Raw genomic sequence first — 21,210 nt, forward strand, 5'->3', positions numbered from 1 at the left:
CTTCTCCTTCCACCTTCAATCTTTCCCAGCATCAGGGTCTTTTCAAATGAGTCAGCTCTTCACATCAGGTGGCCAAAGTATTGGAGTTTCAGCTTCAACATCAGTCCCTCCAATGAACACCCAGGACTGATTTCCTTTAGGATGGACTAGTTGGATCTCCTTGCAGTCCAAGGGACTCTCCAGAGTCTTCTCCAACACCACAGGTCAAAGGCATCAATTCTTCAGTGCTCAGCTTTCTTTATAGTCCAACTCTCACATCCATACAGGACCGATGAAAAACTACAGCCTTGTTTCGGACCTTTGCTGACAAAGCAATGTCATTGCTTCTTAATATGCTGTCTAGGTTGGTCATAACTTTCCTTCCAAGGAGTAAGTGTCTTTTAATTTCATGGCTGCAATCACCATCTGCAGTAATTTTGGAGCCCAAAAAATAAAGTCAGCCACTGTTTCCCCATCTATTTTCCATGAAGTGATGGGACCAGATGCCATGATCTTAGTTTTCTGAATGTTGAGCTTTAAGCCAACTTTTTCACTCTCCTCTTTCATTTTCATCAAGAGGTTCTTTAGTTCTTCTTCACTTTCTGCCATAAGGGTGGTGTCATCTGCATATCTGAGGTTATTGATATTTCTCCCAGAAATCTTGATTCCAGCTTGTGCTTCATCCAGCCCAACGTTTCTCATGATGTACTCTGCATGTAAGTTAAATAAGCAGGGTGACAACATACAGCCTTGACGTACTCCTTTTCCTACCAGTCTGTTGTCCCAGGTCCAATTCTTGACCTGCACACAGGTTTCTCAAGAGGCAGGTCAGGTGGTCTGGTATTCCCATCTCTTTCAGAATTTTCCAGTTTATTGTGACCCACACAGTCAAAGGCTCTGGCATAGTCAATAAAGCAGAAATAGATGTTTTTCTGGAATTCTCTTGGTTTTTCTATGATCCAGCAGATGTTGGCAATTTGTTCTCTGGTTCCTCTGCCTTTTCTAAAACCAGTTTGAACATCTGGAAGTTCACGGTTCAGTGACAACTGGTATACAACCCTTCATCAGAAATATGGATTAACACCTACACAAAATCTTATATAAAATTTCAGGGGAATCATAGATTCATCAGAATCCCAGATGAACAGGAATCTTTTACTGAGTATCACTGTAAAAATGTTTATACTAAGTAAATATAAGACTATCTTAACATCTTAGTTAAAATATAGTATCTCCCCAAATTTTAGACAAGGAAACCAGATTCCTTCAGCCCAGCGTTTCTCATGATTCCTCATGATTTCTCAGTATTCCTTCCAGACTTGTTATTATTCAAATTACACAATTACTCTTTCCAGAGTTGTTATGGCTATAAGTATACCTCATTTAAAATATATTCTTATTAATAATATTCATTTTTCAAAGAAAACACTTCCTGAGCACATATTTTTAAAAGGAAAATTTAAAGGTAGTCTATAAAATCCTGACATTTCTAATGCATTTAATCATTTCAATAAAATTTATATTAAGTGAGTTTTTAAAGACCACTGTTCAACAGAATGTAAATGAACTTACAGAAAACCAGAATAATGTGCATAACACATAACATTTATAATCCCAAAATTATACTACTGAAAGACTATGTAGTTTAATAAAGTGGAAAAAGTAAATTTCATTTACTTTGCATTAACTGATACAGCAAATTCAGCTGTATTTTCTATTAAGTCAAGAATATATTTATATAGGCATATTTTAAACAAATAATTATATATTTTATATTTATGAACTATTACATCTTTAATGGAAACCTATTATTCTCAAAAACTTTGGCTAAATCAACACTGAAAGAGCAGTTCAAAGACGTTAACTCACCCATGTTGTGAATAATTGCTTGCAGATTTTGCTAGCTTTGTCATTGACCTGGAGTACGCCTCTTCTATTGTAGCTCTGTTAAATCAAACATCCATATTTTAAAGAGCTCTTGCTTAATGACCAAACACAGAAAATACAAAATAATTACAACTGCAGAAATAAACAGATAATACAAAGTATATGTTAAAAATAAGTATGTATGTGGTCATGAATTTCCGATCTTTCTTTAAATGCCCTTTGTGCACATCTATCTAAAGAACTTGTCTGGTATAATACTAAAATAATGTATGTCACCAAGAAACTTCAGTATAAAGTCACTCTTTTTTATTAGTACCAATGGTTATGTGAACAGGAAGTACAGAAGTACTGCTGCCTATATTCTCTCTATACATACAAACTGATTCAGTATGAAAATCTTTTGTGTTTATTATTAACACTGTGATTTCATGATTACACACACTTAGAATATGAGATTGATGACAGTCATCTGCACAAGACTATTAGCAAGTCTGGGATCCTGAACTTCAAGTTCTTAATCTAGTCTGTGATTAGAGCTAAAACACTAACAAATAAATACTTCACATTATACTATTGTGTTTTACATACTATTATTCAGCATACAGAATTTTATGATAAAAAAATCAGAGCCAAAGCCATTAAATATAGAATAGAAAAAAATGTTCCCACAGGCACACAACTTACAAATGAAAAATGTGATGCTGTCTTGGCCTTTCCAACTCTACAAAAGTTAAGTTCTATCTTACCTCTCCCATAATTACCCTATCCTCTCTCAATCTGTGCCACCCTTAACAGAGGAAGTCTACAACCACCACTGCCTTCCATTTATTTACTTTGATAGGTTCAACTAACATTGTTTTTAATGCACAAATTCAGATCGACACCCTGCTCTTGAATCAAAGCATCTGTTTAGTATCTAAATGCCTCAAGCATAACTCTACCTAGAATTTTAGTCACCTCAAACTCAGAATATCCAAAATAAGCTTACCTCCAAACTCTTCCCCAAACCCAACCCCACAAAAACTCTTTTTAAAAAAAGGAACTATTAACAGTAACTGCCTCTCATTGACAGCACTGTGATTTTTTTTCTGCTCCTTTAAACTTCTATGTGTCTTTTTAATATACTGTATTACAAGAGTAGTACTTTGATAATTTTTTAAAAGTTGATACAGAAATAATATATCAGTGAATAAGTTAAACAGGAAGGAAAAATAGTTCAATTTCCAGTAACAGCAAATTGATCTAAAAACCTTCCAATGAGAAAGGAGAAAAGTAGGGAGGAGCCAAGATGGCGGAGGAGTAGGACGGGAAGACCACTTTCTCTCCTACAAATTCATCTAAAGAACAATTGAACGCAGAGCAAACTTCACAAAACAACTTCTGATCGCTAGCTGAGGTCATCAGGCGCCCAGAAAAGCAGCCCATTGTCTTCAAAAAGAGGTAGGACAAAATATAAAAGATAAAAAGAGAGACAAAAGAGCTAGGGACGGAGATCCGTCCCGGGAAGGGAGTCTTAATAGAGCAAGTTTCCAAACACCAGGAAACCTTCGCAATGACGGGTCTGGGGGAAGTTTTTAAATCTCGGAGAAAGGAGAAAAGTAGAAGTGGGAGGTATGCCTAAAAGGCATCCGAGAACTAAAGACCAGTTAAGAATCAGCAAGCCAAGATCCAAGAGAAGGATACCCAGAGAGAGACAGATATGTAGGGCAGCTTTTCCCTGGGGGCAGCTAAGACTGAGAAATGGAGCAAAGCCTCACAGGGTAAGGGATATAAAACTAGCTTCAGACTTGCCCCAGGTGGGAAGAGTGAGAAAATCCATATCCTTTAAATTGAGGCCCAAAGAGTAAGCATAAGGAGTTAAGGATGAACCTAAATAGGCAAGATCTCAAAGTGACTACACACTCTTATCTTTTCAAACTCTTGATAATGGACCCTGCATGGTTGTCTTAAACACTTTCAAACCACCACCAGGCACATAAGGAAACAAGATAAGATGAACAATCAGCAGAAACAAATTTAACAATCTTCCAAATGTTAATATTATAAAGCTCAGACTTTATTAGTTTATGTATCATAAAAATATAAATTCCGTATCTGAAAAATACAATTACCAAAATTAATATCTCAACGGATGCAGTTAAACTGTAGATTTAATACACTATAGTGTGTGTTAGTCACTCAGTCGTGTCTGACTCTTTGTGACCCCACGGACTAAAGTCCACCAGGCTCCTCTGTCCATGGGATTCTCCAGGCAAGAATACTGGAGTGGGTTGCCATTTCCAACCTCCAATACACTGTAGTGAGAACTGGTAAACTAGAGAGAGGTGAGAACGATCTATTCTGGTTTAAAGCTCAGTGAAACATAAACTAATACAATATTGTAAATCAACTACAATCCAACAAAAATTAGTTTTAAAATAAGAAAAGCTGAATGAAACAAAAGACTGGGAAACAGAAAAGAAAAATTTAAAAAAAGGACAATGCAAAAATATCTGACATGTAAGAGAAAGTTAAGAATGGGTCAGAAGAACTATCTACAAGAGATGATGCTGACAAATTTTCCAAAACTGATAAAAGCTATCAAACCACAGGTTCAAGTTAGCCCAACAAATCCTAAGAGGACAAATAAAAAGATATGTACACATAAATAAAAATAAAAAGGTAAGTCACATCACAGTAAAACTGGGGAAGGTCAAAGACAGAAAATCTAAAAGCAGCTAAACCCTTCCCACCATCAAATGTTACCTTCAAAGGAACAATAATTAGACTGACAGCTAATATATGAACAGTAAACAATGCAATAATCGTTGAAGATTTTTTTTTAATTAGTAAAATGCAATAACCATAAAACTCCTGGAAAACAACATAGGCGAAAACTTAGATGACCTTGGCTATGGTGATGTCTTTTTAGATAAATCACTAAAGACACAATTTATGCAAGAATTCATTGATAAGTTGGACTTCATTAAAATAAAAACCAGCTCTGTGAAAGATGATGTCAAGAAAATAAGAGGACAAGCCACAGACTGGGATAAATTATTTGCAAAAGAATTAGAAAAAAAATAAAAATGTTATCCCAAATATATTGTTGACTCTTAAAGCTCAACAGTAAGAAAACAACCTGATTTAAAAATGTACCAAAAACCTTAAGAGACACCTCACCGAAGATAATATACAGATGACAGATAAGCATATGAAAAGATGCTCTACATCATATGTCATCAGGGAAACGTAAATTAAAACAAGATACCACTATGTATGTATTAGAATGGCCACAGTCTAGAACACTGACAACAGCAAGGATGTGGAGCAACAGAAATTCTCTTTCATTGCTGGTGAGAATGCAAAATAATATAGCCACTTCACAAGCCTCTTACCTCACAATCTAGCAATTGTGTTCTCTGCTATATACTCAGAGGAGTTGAAAACTTATGTTCATGCACAAGAATGGTTACAGTAAGTTTACTCATAACTGAAAAGCAACCAAGATGTCTGTCCTTCAGTAGAACAGATAGAAAGGATAAATGAATAAATAATTCACATCCAGACAGTGGAATATTATTCAGCATATTACTAAGTGAAAAAAGCCAACCTAAAAATGCTATTATTACATACTGTATGATTCCAACTACAGTTGACCTTTGAGCACCACAGGTGTGAATTGTGTGGGACCACTTATACACAGATTACTAAATGATCCACAACTGTTTGAATCCATGGATACAAAATTGCAGATATTAAAAAGATACACAATACTCAACTACACAGAGGGTTGGCACCCCTAATCTCTGTGCTATTTAAGAGTCAACTATAATATGACATTCTCAAAGAGGCAAAACTATGGAAACATTAAAACAGAACACAAAGGGTTCTAGAGAAGTGAAGATACTCCGCAGAATATTATAATGAAGGGTATATGTCATCATACATTGACCAACCCAGAGAATGTATAACACCAAAGACTGAACCCTGAGGTCAACTATGGATTTTGGATGATTGTGATGTTATCAATGTAGATTCATTCTTGGTTTAAAAAAAAAAAGTATCATTCTGATGAGTAATGTTGATAACAGGAAGGCTATGTGTCTGGGGACAGGGACACACACGAAACCTCCTTTCAATTTCAGCTTCCCTGGTGGCTCAGTCAGTAAAGAATCTGCCTGCAATGCAGGAGACCCAGGTTCGATTCCTGGGTCAGGAAGATCCCCTGGAGAAGGAAATGGAAATGCACTCTAGTATTCTTCCCTGGAGAATTCCATGGACAGAGGAGCCTGGCTATCAATTTTGTTTTAAATCTAAAACTGCTCCTAAAAAATAACAAAAAAAAAATCTTCCAACTAGAATACTATACCCAGCAAAAATACAAATGAAAGTAAACCCTTAATAAAATAATGGATCTAGGTGATGAGCATCAATGGCTACTAACATCACAAAAGAAATAAAACCAAAATATTATATGTCTTTGATGGAAGTATACATATTGCCAATGAAGTATTCTCATCAAAATATTGAACTCAATTTGATTCAGTTGCTACACTTTATTCTATTACATGTTTTTCTTCTCTCACCTTAGAATAGCCTTGTTTTTTAGTGGTTATCCTAGAGATTGTAACATACTTCCTTGATGTATTAATTTCTAGTAATAATTGGTACTTATATCATCTTCCTGAAAACGCAGGAACCTGAGAACACTACCATCTCCTGACTTATATGCTTTATATTCCATTAGTGAGTATGTGTGCTTAATTTTTTACTCTGGAAATTAAAAGTTTTCTATTTTTAAAACACTTTTTATTGTGTAAATGTACACTTATATGCCATTTTTGTGTGTGTTTCTTTAGCTTTTTATTATAAACCACTAAGTAATGAACTGGAATATAGTTTCAACAGTTTTTAGTATTTTCACAGTTTTGTTTAAAACAGTTCTCTGACATCAAATTAGTACCTGTCCATAGACACTTATGTGTAAGTGTCCACAGACACTTATGTATCTCTTAACAGCTAATGATTTAGAGGACAATATTACCCAGCTAACAAAATTAATAATTAAATATTTTTAATGTCTAGTTTATTTGTTCAAGCCAGGTGGTTATGTTTTTCATATGTTTTGTATAATCATTTTTCTGGGCTCCAAGATCACTGCAGATGGTGACTGCAGCCATGAAATTAAAAGACACTTACTCCTTGGAAGGAAAGTTATGACCAACCTAGACAGCATATTAAAAAGCACAGACATTACTTTGCCAACAAAAGTCCATCTAGTCAAGGCTATGGTTTTTCCAGTGGTCATGAATGGATGTGAGAGTTGGACTATGAAGAAAAATGAGAGCAGAAGAATTGATGCTTTTGAACTGTGGTGTTGCAGAAGACTCTGGAGAGTCCCTTGGACTGCAAGGAGATCCAACCAGTCCATCCTAAAGGAGATCAGTCCTGGGTGTTCATTGGTAGGACTGATGTTGAAGCTGAAACTCCAATACTTTGGCCACCTGATGCGAAGAACTGACTCACTGGAAAAGACCCTGATGCTGGGGAAGATTGAGGGCAGGAGGAGAAGGGGATGACAGAGGATGAGATGGCTGGATGGCATCATCAACTCGATGGACATGGGTTTGGGTAAACTCCGGGAGTTGGTGATGGACAGGGAGGCCTGGTGTGCTGCAGTTCATGGGGTTGCAAGGAGTCGGACATGACTGAGCAACTGAACTGAAGTGAACTGAATGGACTAAAGGATCCAATTAAAGAATAAAGATTGTGAAAATAGCTTTAAAAACAAACGAGAAACACATCTACACCACAACAATACAGGTAAGAAAAAAAATATAAATATCATGCAAATACTAACTAAATGCAAACAGATGAAACTTTAAATAAAGATGACTTCAACACAAAGAAACACTGCTAGATATAAAATAGGACACTTTAGAATGAATTTTTTTAAAAAGTTCAATTTACCTGAAGATGTACCAGTTCTAAATTTCTATCCATATGGCCCCAAATATACAAAGCAAAAAGCGGCAGAACTACATAGATGAACATTCATAATCTACATACGAGACTTTCAAAACAGCTCTTTAAGAAACTGATAAAATGAGCAGGATTAAAAAACAAAAAACAATGAGAATATATTAGAATTGGAACAGCAGAATTCACAAATTTACCATAATATATAGAGAACTTGATATCCAGCAAATGCAAAATACTTTCAGGTAGGTAAAAATATTTACTAAAATTGACTCTATCCTGGTCCATAAAATCAAGTGTCAACAAATTTCAAAACACTGAAATCATATAGAGTATGTTCTCTAACCACAATGCAATTAAGCTTGAAAAAAAGAAAAAAAAATCTTTAAAAATGAACACATATTTGGAAATTAAGAAATACACATCTGAATAACCCAGAGGGAAGAAAGAAAATACAACGAAACTTTAAAAATATATTTAAACAAAGTACAATGAAAATCCTATTTCTCAAAAATAATGGAGTACAACAAAAGCAACGCTTGAGGGAAATATATAGAATTAAATGAAAATATCAGAAAAAAGTTGAAAATTATTAAGTTAAGCATCCATCCCCCAAAACTTAGCAAAAGAACAGCAAATTGAACACAAAGTTTAAGGAAATAAAGAATAGAAGTTAACAAAACAGAAAATAAATATATAAAAAGAGATCAACAAAGTTAATAACTAGTTCTTCATAAAAACTATTAAAACCAACAAGCATCCAATGAGATTGATCATGAAAAAAGGTAGAAGACACAAATAACCAGTATTAGGAATAAAAAGTAAGACATCAGTACAGATCCTATAGACAATTTTAAAAGTTCACTAAAGAATATTAAGAAAAACTTTTTGCCAATATATTTGAAAATTTACATAAAGGAAAACTCCTTAAAAAACAACTTACCAAACTCAATATCTGAATAGTCCTGTAACTATTTAAAAAATTAAATATATTATTTAAAACTTTCCTACAAAGACAATTTCAAGACCAGGTGGTTTTACCAGCAAATTCTATAAAACACGTAAGGAAGAGACTATAATCTTCCACAAACTTTTTCCAGGAAATACAAAAATAGGGAATATACCCCAACTCATTTTATGATGCCAACAAACCTTGATTAGCAAAATCTAAGACGGACATTTAGAGAAAGGAAATTTTCAGGTCAATCTCACTCATAAATATAGATGCAAAAATACAAAATAAAATAGCAGCAAACAGCTCTAATGTATAAAAATGATTAATACATCTCCACTAAATTTGGCTTATATCAGGACTGGAAAGTTCAAAATTCAATGTAATTAAGATTAACAAAAGAAATAAAAACAAAGAAAACATCCATTCATTTTTTTCTTGAAAATGGAAACAAAAGCCTTACAAAACAATATGTAGAATTTCCACAATCTCATAAACAGTAGGAAAAAGAACTGGAATAAATATTTAAGAGTGTGATGTGGGACTGGAAACAAGACTAGGGTGCCTCTCATCACCATCTCTATTCAACATTACACTGCTGGTGTATGCCAGTGCAATAAGAAATGAAATAAAACACACACAGATTAAAAAGGGAGAGGTAAAATTGTCATTTTCACAAGATGACTGAAGACACAGAAAATCCCAAAGAATCTACAGATAAATAAAATTACCATAATAAGAAAGAATTTCCAGGCTGCTGGACATAAAAATCAAAATATAAAATGCAAGCATGTTTACATAAATCTGCAACACATAACTGACAAATTGCTTTTATCTAGAATATATAAAGATTTTTTTTCAATGTATTTTTTAAAAGGAAAGAAAAACTAGAAAAATAGGAAAAAGATGAACAGATACTTCATTAAAGAAAAGATGCCAATTATATATGAAAGGATGTTCAATTTCATTATTCATCAGGGACATACAAGTTAAAACCACAATGAGTACTACTTATCAGTGTGGCTCAATAAAAGGATAGATAAAACAAGTGCTGCTGAGGACATGGAGCAGCTGGAACTCTCCAACAAGGCTGCTGCTGCTGTAAGTTGGTACAACCACCTTGGAAAATTCTTTGACATTATCTACTAGAGTTGAACATACACATACTCTTAACACTTGGCAATTCTACTCCAGGGTAAATGAAAGTCAAATTGAAAGCGTTAGTCGCTCAGTCATGTCCTACTCTTTTTTTTTTTTTTCCCTCATTTATTTTTATTAGTTGGAGGCTAATTACTTTACATATTGTAGTGATTTTTGCCATACATTGACATGAATCAGCCATGGATTTACATGTATTCCCCATCCTGATCCCCCCTCCCACCTCCCTCCCCATCCCATCCCTCTGGGTCTTCCCAGTGCACCAGCCCTGAGCACTTGTCTCATGCATCCAACCTGGGCTGGTCATCTGTTTCACCCTTGATAGTATACTTGTTTCAATGCTGTTCTCTCAGAACGTCCCTCCCTCGCCTTCTCCCACAGAGTCCCAAAGTCTGTTCTGAATATCTGTGTCTCTTTTTCTGTTTTGCATATAGGGTTATCGTTACCATCTTTCTAAATTCCATCTATATGTGTTAGTTTGCTGTACCGGTCTTTATCTTTCTGGCTTACTTCACTCTGTCTAATGGGCTCCAGTTTCATCCATCTCATTAGGACTGATTCAAATGAATTCTTTTTAATGGCTGAGTAATATTCCATTGTGCATATGTACCACAGCTTCCTTATCCATTCGTCTGCTGATGGGCATCTAGGTTGCTTCCATGTCCTGGCTATTATAAACAGTGCTGCGATGAACATTGGGGTGCACGTGTCTCTTTCAGATCTGGTTTCCTCAGTGTGTATGCCCAGAAGTGGGATTGCTAGGTCATATGGCAGTTCTAGTTCCAGTTTTTTTAAGGAATCTCCACACTGTTCTCCATAGCAGCTGTACTAGTTTGCATTCCCACCAACAGTGTAAGAGGGTTCCCTTTTCTCCACACCCTCTCCAGCATTTATTGCTTGTAGACTTTTGGATAGCAGCCATCCTGACTGGCGTGTAATGGTACCTCATTGTGGTTTTGATTTGCATTTCTCTGATAATGAGTGATGTTGAGCATCTTTTCATGTGTTTCTTAGCCATCTGTATGTCTTCTTTGGAGAAATGTCTGTTTAGTTCTTTGGCCCATTTTTTGATTGGGTCATTTATTTTTCTGGAATTGAGCTGCAGGAGTTGCTTGTATATTTTTGAGATTAATCCTTTGTTTCTTCGTTTGCTATTATTTTCTCCCATTCTGAGGGCTGTTTTTTTTTTCCCATTTATTTTTATTAGTTGTAGGCTAATTATTTTACAATATTGTAGCGGTTGTCTTTTCACCTTGCCTATAGTTTCCTTTGTTCTGCAAAAGCTTTTAAGTTTCATTAGGTCTCATTTGTTTATTTTTGCTTTTATTTCCAATATTCTGGGAGGTGGGTCATAGAGGATCCTGCTATGATTTATGTCATAGAGTGTTTTGCCTATGTTCTCCTCTAGGAGTTTTATAGTTTCTGGTCTTACGTTTAGATCTTTAATCCGTTTTGAGTTTATTTTTGTGTGTGGTGTTTGAAAGTGTTCTAGTTTCATTCTTTTACAAGTGGTTGACCAGTTTTCCCAGCACCACTTGTTAAAGAGGCTGTCTTTTTTCCATTGTATATCCTTGCCTCCTTTGTCGAAGATAAGGTGTCCATAGGTACGTGGATTTATCTCTGGGCTTTCTATTCTGTTCCATTGATCTATATTTCTGTCTTTGTGCCAGTACCATACTGTCTTGATGACTGTGGCTTTGTAGTAGAGCCTGAAGTCAGGCAGGTTGATTCCTCCAGTTCCATTCTTCTTTCTCAAGATTGCTTTGGCTGTTCGAGCTTTTCTGTATTTCCATACAAATTGTGAAATTATTTGTTCTAGTTCTGTGAAGAATACCGTTGGTAGCTTGATAGGGATTGCATTGAATCTATAGATTGCTTTGGGTAGTATAGTCATTTTCACAATATTGATTCTTCCAATCCATGAACACAGTATATTTCTCCATCTATTTGTGTCCTCTTTGATTTCTTTCATCAGTGTTTTATAGTTTTCTATATATAGGTTTTTCTTTTCTTTAGGTAGATATACTCCTAAGTATTTTATTCTTTTTGTTGCAATGGTGAATGGTATTGTTTCCTTAATTTCTCTTTGTTTTCTCATTGTTAGTATATAGGATTGCAAGGGATTTCTGTGTGTTAATTTTATATCCTGCAACATTACTGTATTCATTGATTAGCTCTAGTAATTTTCTGGTAGAGTGTTTAGGGTTTTCTATGTAGAGGATCATGTCATTTGTAAACAGTGAGAGTTTTACTTCTTATTTTCCTATCTGAATTCCTTTTATTTCTTTTTCTGCTCTGATTGGTGTGGCCAAAACTTCCAAAACTATGCTGAATAGTAGTGGTGAGTGGGCACCCTTGTCTTGTTCCTGACTTTAAGGGAAATGCTTTCAATTTTTCACCATTGAGGATAATGTTTGCTGTGGATGTGTCATATATAGCTTTTATTATGTTGAGGTATGTTCCTTCTATGCCTGCTTTCGGGAGAGTTTTTATCATAAATGGATGTTGAATTTTGTCAAAGGCTTTTTCTGCATCTATTGAGATAATCATATGGTTTTTATCTTTCAATTTGTTAATGTGGTGTATTACATTGATTGATTTTCAGATGTTAAAGAATCCTTGCATTCCTGGGGTAAAGCCCACTTGGTCATGATGCATGATCTTTTTAATATGTTGTTGGATTCTGTTTGCTAGAATTTTGTTAAGGATTTTTGCATCTATGTTCATCAGTGATATTGGCCTGTAGTCCTACTCGTTGTGACCCCATGGAGTGTAGCCCACCAGGCTCCTCTGTCCATGGAATCCTGTTCCAATTCTACTCCAGGGTAATTAACTAATATAAATACGTGTACACTGAGACACATGTGCAAGAATATTCAAAGCAGTATTACTTGTAACAGCAAAAACCTGGAAACATCCTAAATGTCTGTGAACTGTAATAGATAAATACATTCAGTATATTTACATAATTTGATGTTAAACAGCATTATAAATAAATTCAACACAAATGAATCTCACAACAGTGTTGAATAACAGAAGTCAGAAAAAATACCTACTACAGAATTAATTCAAAAGATAGGTATAACTTACTTCCTTTGACAGATAAAATTACCATATATCCGTAAATGGAACACTGCTCCTGCTGCTTCTGCTGCTAAGTCGATTCAGTCGTGTCCGACTCTGTGCGACCCCATAGACGGCAGCCCACCAGGCTCCCCCGTCCCTGGGATTCTCCAGGCAAGAACACTGGAGTGGGTTGCCATTGCCTTCTCCAATGCATGAAAGTGAAAAGTGAAAGTGAAGTTTCTCAGTCATGTCCGACTCTTCGCAACCCCATGGACTGCAGCCTACCAGGCTCCTCCGTCCATGGGATTTTCCAGGCAAGAGTACTGGAGTGGGTTGCCATTGCCTTCTCCGAAATGGAACACTACTCAAGAGCAAAGAATAAATTACTGACACATGCAACAACATGGACCAACCTCAAAATAATTATACTGAGTGAAAGCACTGGACAGCTAAGTATATCTTACAAGATTCCATTTAGATGAAATACTAGAAAATGCAAATTAACCTAAGTATCAAAAGCAAACTAGTATTAGCTTATGGATGGGGGGTAGGGAGAGAAGGAAGGAATTACCAGGGAAAGATAAATATGCTCACTATCTTGATTGTGGTGATGGTCATGAGTGTATGTATATGCCAAAATGTATTGAACTCTATGCTTTAAATATATGCAATATATTGTACGTCAGTTATACCTCAATAAAGCCACAAGTAGGGAGGGAGGGAGAGAGGGAAGAAAGAAAGGAGCAAAGGAGAAAGGAAGCAAGCATGCAAGAGGGGAGGAAAGAATTACCAGGGCATGAGAGAAAGAAAGTCTGAACGATTAGCTTGAGAAGTTATTTAACATTTCTGGGCCCCAGCTGTTTTATCTATAAAATGAGACTTAAAGAGTTTCGACAGTTAAATGAGACAGTGTATGCAAATCCTTGGGCTTCCCAGGTGGCACTAGAGGTAAAGAGCTCACCTGCCAGTGCAGGAGATGTAAGAAAGGCAGGTTCAATCCCTGGGCTGGGAAGATCTCTGGAGGAGGGCATAGTAACACACTCCAGTATTCTTGCTGGGAGAACCCCATGGACAGAGGAACCTGGCAGGCTCGCGAAGACCCTATTAGTACATAGGGTCGCAAAAATTCGGACACGACTGAAGTGACTGAGCGTACATACACACACTCACACGCAAATTCTTAGTGCACAGCATATGTTTGTGTGTATATCTTTTCTTCTTTTCTTTCTCATTCACTCCTTTAAGAAATATGAGTATCCAATTGCTTCAGGCTCTATGCTAGGCACTGGGATACAACAGAATATTGTATACTGTTTCCCTTATAGAAGAACATAGAAACAAATAACAAAAATAAGAAATTACAACATTTTATAAATACTACAAACAGATATATGATCTTGAGAGAGATTATAAAAGGTGATTTTGACCTAGTCAAAGAAATTAGAAAAGGAATCCCTGGAAAGGTGAGTATTAATACATTGCTGACCTCTAAGGTCAGTACGTACAAATAAAGACTAAGCATGTATAAAACTTCGACTGATAAAAGCCTGTCAATAAAATAGCCAATGTTTCTAGAGAGGAAAAAGGAGTCTAAATAAACCTAAGTCTGGTATGAGCTAAAGTTTGAAAGGCAATTTGGGGTCATACCATGTAGGCCTCTTAAGAGCAATCAGAAGCCTCTGAAGTGGTTTCAACAGGAGAAGTAACAAACTGAATTTTGAAAGAGTTCACTTTGAACTTTCAAACTGTAGTTTGAAAAAGAAACCTCCAATTGCAGTACAGAGAATAAATTGCAGGAAAATAGGACAGTTCTCCTAATAGATAGAGGACAGTTAGGCACTACTGCTATAGTCCAGGCAACAATAATGACAGCTTGAATCAGGACAGTGCTGTTAGAAATTCATTCTATCAAAAAATGTTTCCTGAGGGCCTACCAAGGGCCAAGCTCTATCCTAAGTGCAAGATGATGAATAAGCAAAAAGGAAAAAAAATAACCCTGTTCTTGTGGGATTTATATTCTAGTGGGGACAGATTAAATAAGTAAAATATCACTCATATCAGGTGGCTGTTAAGTGCTAAGGAGAAAAATAAAGTAGCAGTGGTCAAGGGGAAGGACGTGTTTTCTCAATGCCCACAGAAACATTCACGGGTCAGATTCTGAACAAAGGAGGATGACCCACGAGTCCTGGACTTCTTATAGTAACTGACATAAACCAGACTAAAAGGCATAATTACAACTGCCCTATTGGTCTCAAGGTAGATAATTATAGTAGTGATGTTAAGTGTTGGTCGAGAAGGAGGCTAGAGGATGGGCCAGGAGATGCAGAGTTCCACAGTCTTGCCTTTTACTCTTTTCAGTGATGGAAAGTCTATCAGTAAGGGACAGCTTTATCCACAGCACTTAGGGCTTATGGTCCCCCTTTCAACTGCAGCAGAAAGGTGGAAGTCAAAGAGGATTTGTCTAACGTTAAATACTTAGTTCCCCAATTCTGACCAGTTGATAAACTCCAAGAAGGCAGAAGCTGAATCCTTATCACCCCCCAAATCCACACAAATGCCTGGCACACAGCAGATGTGGGATATACATGGAAAGAATAAATGAATGGTGTATTGTATCTAAAGGCAACATATCCCTATATTAGCAAGGAAAACATTTTAAACGTGTTCACATAAAAATTACCAAGTGGGACCAGCCACAAAATAGCCTTAATCAAATTAAATTATGCTTATATTGATAGTTTTTAATTGACTATTATATTCTAAGAGTATTAAAGAAAACCATGTTTTGTAAATTTGCACAATTTAAAAACATATAATTAAGGATTTTTAAAAATAAAAGTCATAAAACTATATAGCTAAATGACAAATTCAGAAAACTTAAGTCTTTTCAAGTTATTTTAGTATGTTTAATGACATACTTAAAGAAACAGTACTTCTTACCCTACAAAATTCCTCAGTTTTATCACCTTGCTAGCATATTCAATAAAAAATATATAGATAATATTCTCAAGCAGTGATCTGCAAACCACATCAATGCCACTGAGAGCTAAGTATAGCCCGCAGTGGATAGATACAGAGAACCATGACTTTAAAGTATAACTAGAGTATACTTTTTTAAGAGTAATTGATTACTTTTATTCAAATCCAACTAAAATTTTTCTCAATTATTCATATTCTGAAATGTTTCTCGATAATGAATTATTAAATGACTTATTAAAAAATACATACCTTTCTCTTACAAAATCTGCTAGTTCTTTTGTTGATATCTGTCCATGTTTCATATTATGGTAAAGGACATCAAAGCCACTATTTTTTTCCCCCTAAAATTTAAAAAGATTTTTAGTTTAACAAAAGAAGAGATCAAAACAACTTAAGCATAACTAACATGCAATTCCAATGTTCAAATGAGCTGTTTTCCTTAAGTTAAGCATTGCTCCCCACTGTATAATTTTAAACTGTATCAAAGGAATGCTATAGGCTTTGATTAAAGTGTACAATATATTATATACACATATATTCACAACACACATATACACACTCTATAATCACTATTATAGATATAATCACTATTAAGGATATATTAATGAAACACATTTGAAATTTTAAAAAAATAAACGCAGTGTAATTTAGGACTTTATTTTCTTGGGGTCCAAAATCACTGCAGATGGTGACTGCAGCCATGAAATTAAAAGATGCTTGCTCCTTGGAAGAAAAGCTATGACTAACCTAGACAGCATATTAAAAAGCAGAGACAGTACTTTACTGACAGAGGTCCGCATAGTCAAAGCAATGGTTTTTCCAGTAGTTGTGTATGGATGTGAGAGTTGGACCATAAAATAACCTGAGTACTGAAGAATTGATGCTTTTGAATTGTGGTGTTGGAGAAGACTCTTGACAGTCCCTTGAACTCAAACCAGTCAATCCTAAAGGAAATCAATCCTGAATATTCATTGGAAGGACTGATGATGAAGCTGAAGCTCCAATACTTTCGCCACCTGATGCTGACTCATTAGAAAAGACCCAGATGCTGGGAAAGACTGAAGGCAGGAGGAGACGGGGATGACAGAGGATGAGATGGTTGGATGGCATCACCGACTCAATGGGTATGAGTTTGAGCAAGCTCTGGGAGTTGGTGATAGACAGGGAAGCCTGGCGTGCTGTAGTGCATGGGGTTGAAAAGAGTTGGACACAACTGAGTGACAGAACTGAACTGAACTGAATTTAGGAAAGATAAACATGGACCATTACCAAATCCCACGTCAATCCCTTTAACCTATATTGAGGGATTCCTGATTATTTAACTCAGTCTATACTTAAAATAACTAAATCCTGATTTTTGAGTCAAAACAGCATTTACTAATCACATAAGCACTAAACACCACAAAACACTTTATCATCGCTAATGTAAGTCTTTCAGTAAACTTAACTTGAGATATGAGAAAGAAGGTAAAATTTTAACAGAAGAGCAGTAAGACTATTGGCTATGTGTTAGTCACTCAGTTGTGTCCGACTCTTTGCAACCCAATGACCTCAACTAATGGAAAATTAACAGAACCAGACTACTATACAACCCTAGAAAATCTTAAAGCCATTTAATCCAATACAAAGTTAAATTAGCAAGGAATAACAAAGAAAACATTAGAAACAGAAATTTTATGGGTGAAATGAAAGAATATAAACTAAGTTCAACAACTCTTTTTACAATCAGTAGTTTTAGTTTTTCTTTAGTGATAATAAGAAGAACTGAACATATCTGTTGGAAATAGAAAGCCAAAAGCAAGTGTTATGCAATCTGAGACTTAGTTTTCCACAGCTGACCAAAAACAGGAAACATATTATAGAAACTTCCGGCTATGTTGAAGTGATTCCTAATAAACCTGTCAACCAGTAGAGCAAGTAATCAGACTGTGACACATATAAAAAATTAAAATATATGTAATGAAATAATACAAATAATAGGCCTAGCATTTTGAACATCCGTTTCCATTTTATCAAGGATATAAAACTACAGTCTCCTATAAATCTAAACACATCCATTTTTGTTTCTATAATTTTTCATGTTTCAAATAAAGTATGATCTAACTTTAGTTCTTTGCTTTCTATGGATTTTTCATGCAAATTTATTCCAGCCAAAATAACATTCTCTGAGGTAACCATTATCTCTAGTCTATAGCAAGCAAAAATAACAACATAAAGATTAGTAAATAAAATTACAGACAAAATAATCAAGGACCTGAAATCTCCAAGGGATTTATTCCATTATTTGAATATACTGCAGAAACTATAAACAAACTATCCACCAACTCCCATAATACAGTCATGAACCCTGAAGAAAAACCAATCTGAAATCTAAAATCATAAAATCCATAGTCTGGAGCTCTCTCTCCCCAAAATTCTTCCCTGACAACTACCAGTTGTCACTGGCACATAATTCTAAGTCAGGTTCCCAATGTGTGTTATGCATATTCATTATGCATATTCAAATTAGAAATAAGCTGGTGCTATGCTGTGTTCAGTCCTGTCCAACTCTTTGCAACCTATGGACTACAGACCGCCAGGCTCCTCCTCTGTCCACAGGACTCTCCAGGCAAGGATACTGGAGTGGGTTGCCTTGCTCTCCTTCAGGGTATCTTCCCAACCCAGGAATCAAACCCATATCTCTGGTGTCTCTTGCATTGCAGGCAGGTTCTTTACCCACTGAGCCACCTGGGAAGCCCACTCATTCATTTGATGCTCTAAAAAATGTAAAAACGCCCGATTCTAGGCAGTTTTCTTAATTTCACAAACCTGTTAACACAAATATTTACTGGATCATTAACTTTTCTTTGACAAAACTAAGCAAAAATTTTAATACTTCAAATGGCTCTCTCTCCACACACACACACGAATATACATGTATCTTTAAGAAAAATGTTCAAAGGTAAGTACCAACAAAGAACCCAAGCCTATTATTACCTTATCAAAACTTACTTTATGGCTTTTGACAAGAGATGACAGTGTATTAAGTACACACACGTCTGTACACAGGTGAGACATACAGGAGACAGAGCACTAGAGCTCAGGTCTAGACACATTTGGCTTCAGTATCTGCACCCGAAAAAAAACTGGAAATTCTGGGGAGATGGGGAAGACTACTCTTGAAACTAGCAATCCTAACTCAATTCTGTCACCATTTGAGATTAACCAGTTTTCTTAACACTGGAAGTACCTCCATCCAAGTTCTAATTAATCTTTTAATAGCTACCAGTGTTTTTATTCTAATTCAAAGACAAGTAAAATAACAGGAAATATTTCTGAATTACATATCCATTTTATCATCTTAGACCTTGAAGTGGATATGTTCCTATCATATCCTTTAAATTAATTTTCCTTCTATATTGGGGTATAATTGATTTACAATGTTGTGTTAGTTTCAGGTGTATAACAAAGTGATTCAGTCACACATACACATTCTTTTTCAGATTATCTTCCCATATAGGTTATTATAAAATACTGAATATAGTTCCCCGTGCTATACAGTAGGTTCTTATTGGTTATTTTATATGTAGTAGTATGTACAGGTTAATCCCAAACTCCTAATTTATCCCCATCCAGCACCGTTTCCCTTTGGTAATAAGTTTTTTTTGACACACAAAAAAATTTATCTTAACATATTCTGTTAACTCAAGCAAGCAGAGCTTGCTTTTTCTTAGCTAACTACAAATACATAAATGTACAAGCAAATAGACAACAGTTTTACTATCAAGTAGAATTATAACTAAAGGTGTTTTCTGGTCTTCAGTATTTCACTAAAACTGTAAATTTTCATGCCCTTTGTCCAGCAATTCCACAGTTAGACATCTATACCGCAAAAACACACATACAAAGATAAATGTGGAAAAATATTCACTGCAGTACTGCTTATAATTGTGAAAAAACAGAACTCAAAAATATCCATCAACATTACTGGTTAAACAAATGATAGCATCTCCTACAATGAAATATAGTGTTTTTTAATTGCATTAAAATCTTGCAGTCGCATTTTAAGTATTAATCTCTGAAATCTGCCCAGATATACATATTATCAGTGAGAAAAAAGAGCATGATGCAATTATTCATAAAAGCCAAAAATAATCTAATGTTGGGAATAACCTAAATGTCTCAAATTGATGAATGAAGAGACAAAATGAGGTAGATTCACACAATGGAATACAAATTAGCAATAAAAAGTAACAAACACTGACACATAAGACTTTATGGATTAACCTCATAAACACTTTACTAAGTGAAAGCCAGACACAACAGACTATATGATTCCGTTTATACAAAATTATAGAACAGGCAAATCTACAGAGTTGAGGGCAGAAAAGAGCATTAAATGTTAAGTGGGCATAATCTAATTACTGGGAGGACAAACATGTTCTAAAATTGATAATGGCTGAACCATTCAGTACAGAGAAGGCAATGGCACCCCACTCCAGTACTCTTGCCTGGAAAATCCCATGGATGGAGGGGCCTGGTGGGCTGCAGTCCATGGGGTCGCGAAGAGTCGGACACGACTGAGCGACTTCACTTTCACTTTTCACTTTCATGCATTGGAGAAGGCAATGGCAACCCACTCCAGTGTTCTTGCCTGGAGAATCCCAGGGACGGGGGAGCCTGGTGGGCTGCCGTCTATGGGGTCGCACAGAGTCGGACACGACTGAAGCAACTTTAGCAGCAGCAGCAGCAGCATTCAGTAAAGTTAGTAAAAATCAATGAATTGCACACATATACTGGGTAGATTTTATGATATATAAAATATTCTCCAATAAAACTTTTTTAAAAACAGCAAGGTGTAAAACAGTACATGTAGAATTTTATTTTCATTGAAAAAAATAACAGGTTGCACGCATGCATGGTCAGTCACTAAATTGTGTGTGACTCTCTGCAACCCTATGGACTGTAGCCTGCCAGACTCCTCTGTTCTTGGATTTCCCAGCATGAATACTGGAGTGAGTTGCCATTTACTCCTCCAGGGAATCTTCCTGAACCATGGATTGAACCCAGATCTCCTGCACTGGCAGGAGATTCTTTACCACTGAGCCACCCAGGAAGCCCAACAGGTTGCATATATGCATACAAAGAGAATCTAAACTATTAACAGCAAATTATTTCTGGAAACTGGAATAATGAGCACAGATAACTTTCTAATAAACAAGTCTTTAATACAGAAGCAGTAGAGTTAA

The 21,210-nt window shown here is 35.7% G+C and overlaps 1 protein-coding gene across 1 annotated transcript in view; it reads right to left on the reverse strand.

Annotated features, from left to right (window-relative positions):
• FCHO2 (FCH and mu domain containing endocytic adaptor 2) overlaps nucleotides 1-21,210 on the reverse strand; it is a 128,624-nt gene that overhangs the window by 93,256 nt on the left and 14,158 nt on the right. Inside the window, exons 2-3 of the mRNA XM_061129563.1 lie at nucleotides 16,232-16,323; nucleotides 1,849-1,923 (exon numbers count right to left, since the gene is read on the reverse strand). Coding sequence (XP_060985546.1) covers nucleotides 1,849-1,923; nucleotides 16,232-16,323 — 167 coding nt within the window. The remainder of the gene's footprint in view (nucleotides 1-1,848; nucleotides 1,924-16,231; nucleotides 16,324-21,210) is intronic.

This window comes from Dama dama, chromosome 25 (genome assembly GCF_033118175.1).
Source record: "Dama dama isolate Ldn47 chromosome 25, ASM3311817v1, whole genome shotgun sequence".
Classification (NCBI taxonomy): Eukaryota; Metazoa; Chordata; class Mammalia; order Artiodactyla; family Cervidae; genus Dama; species Dama dama.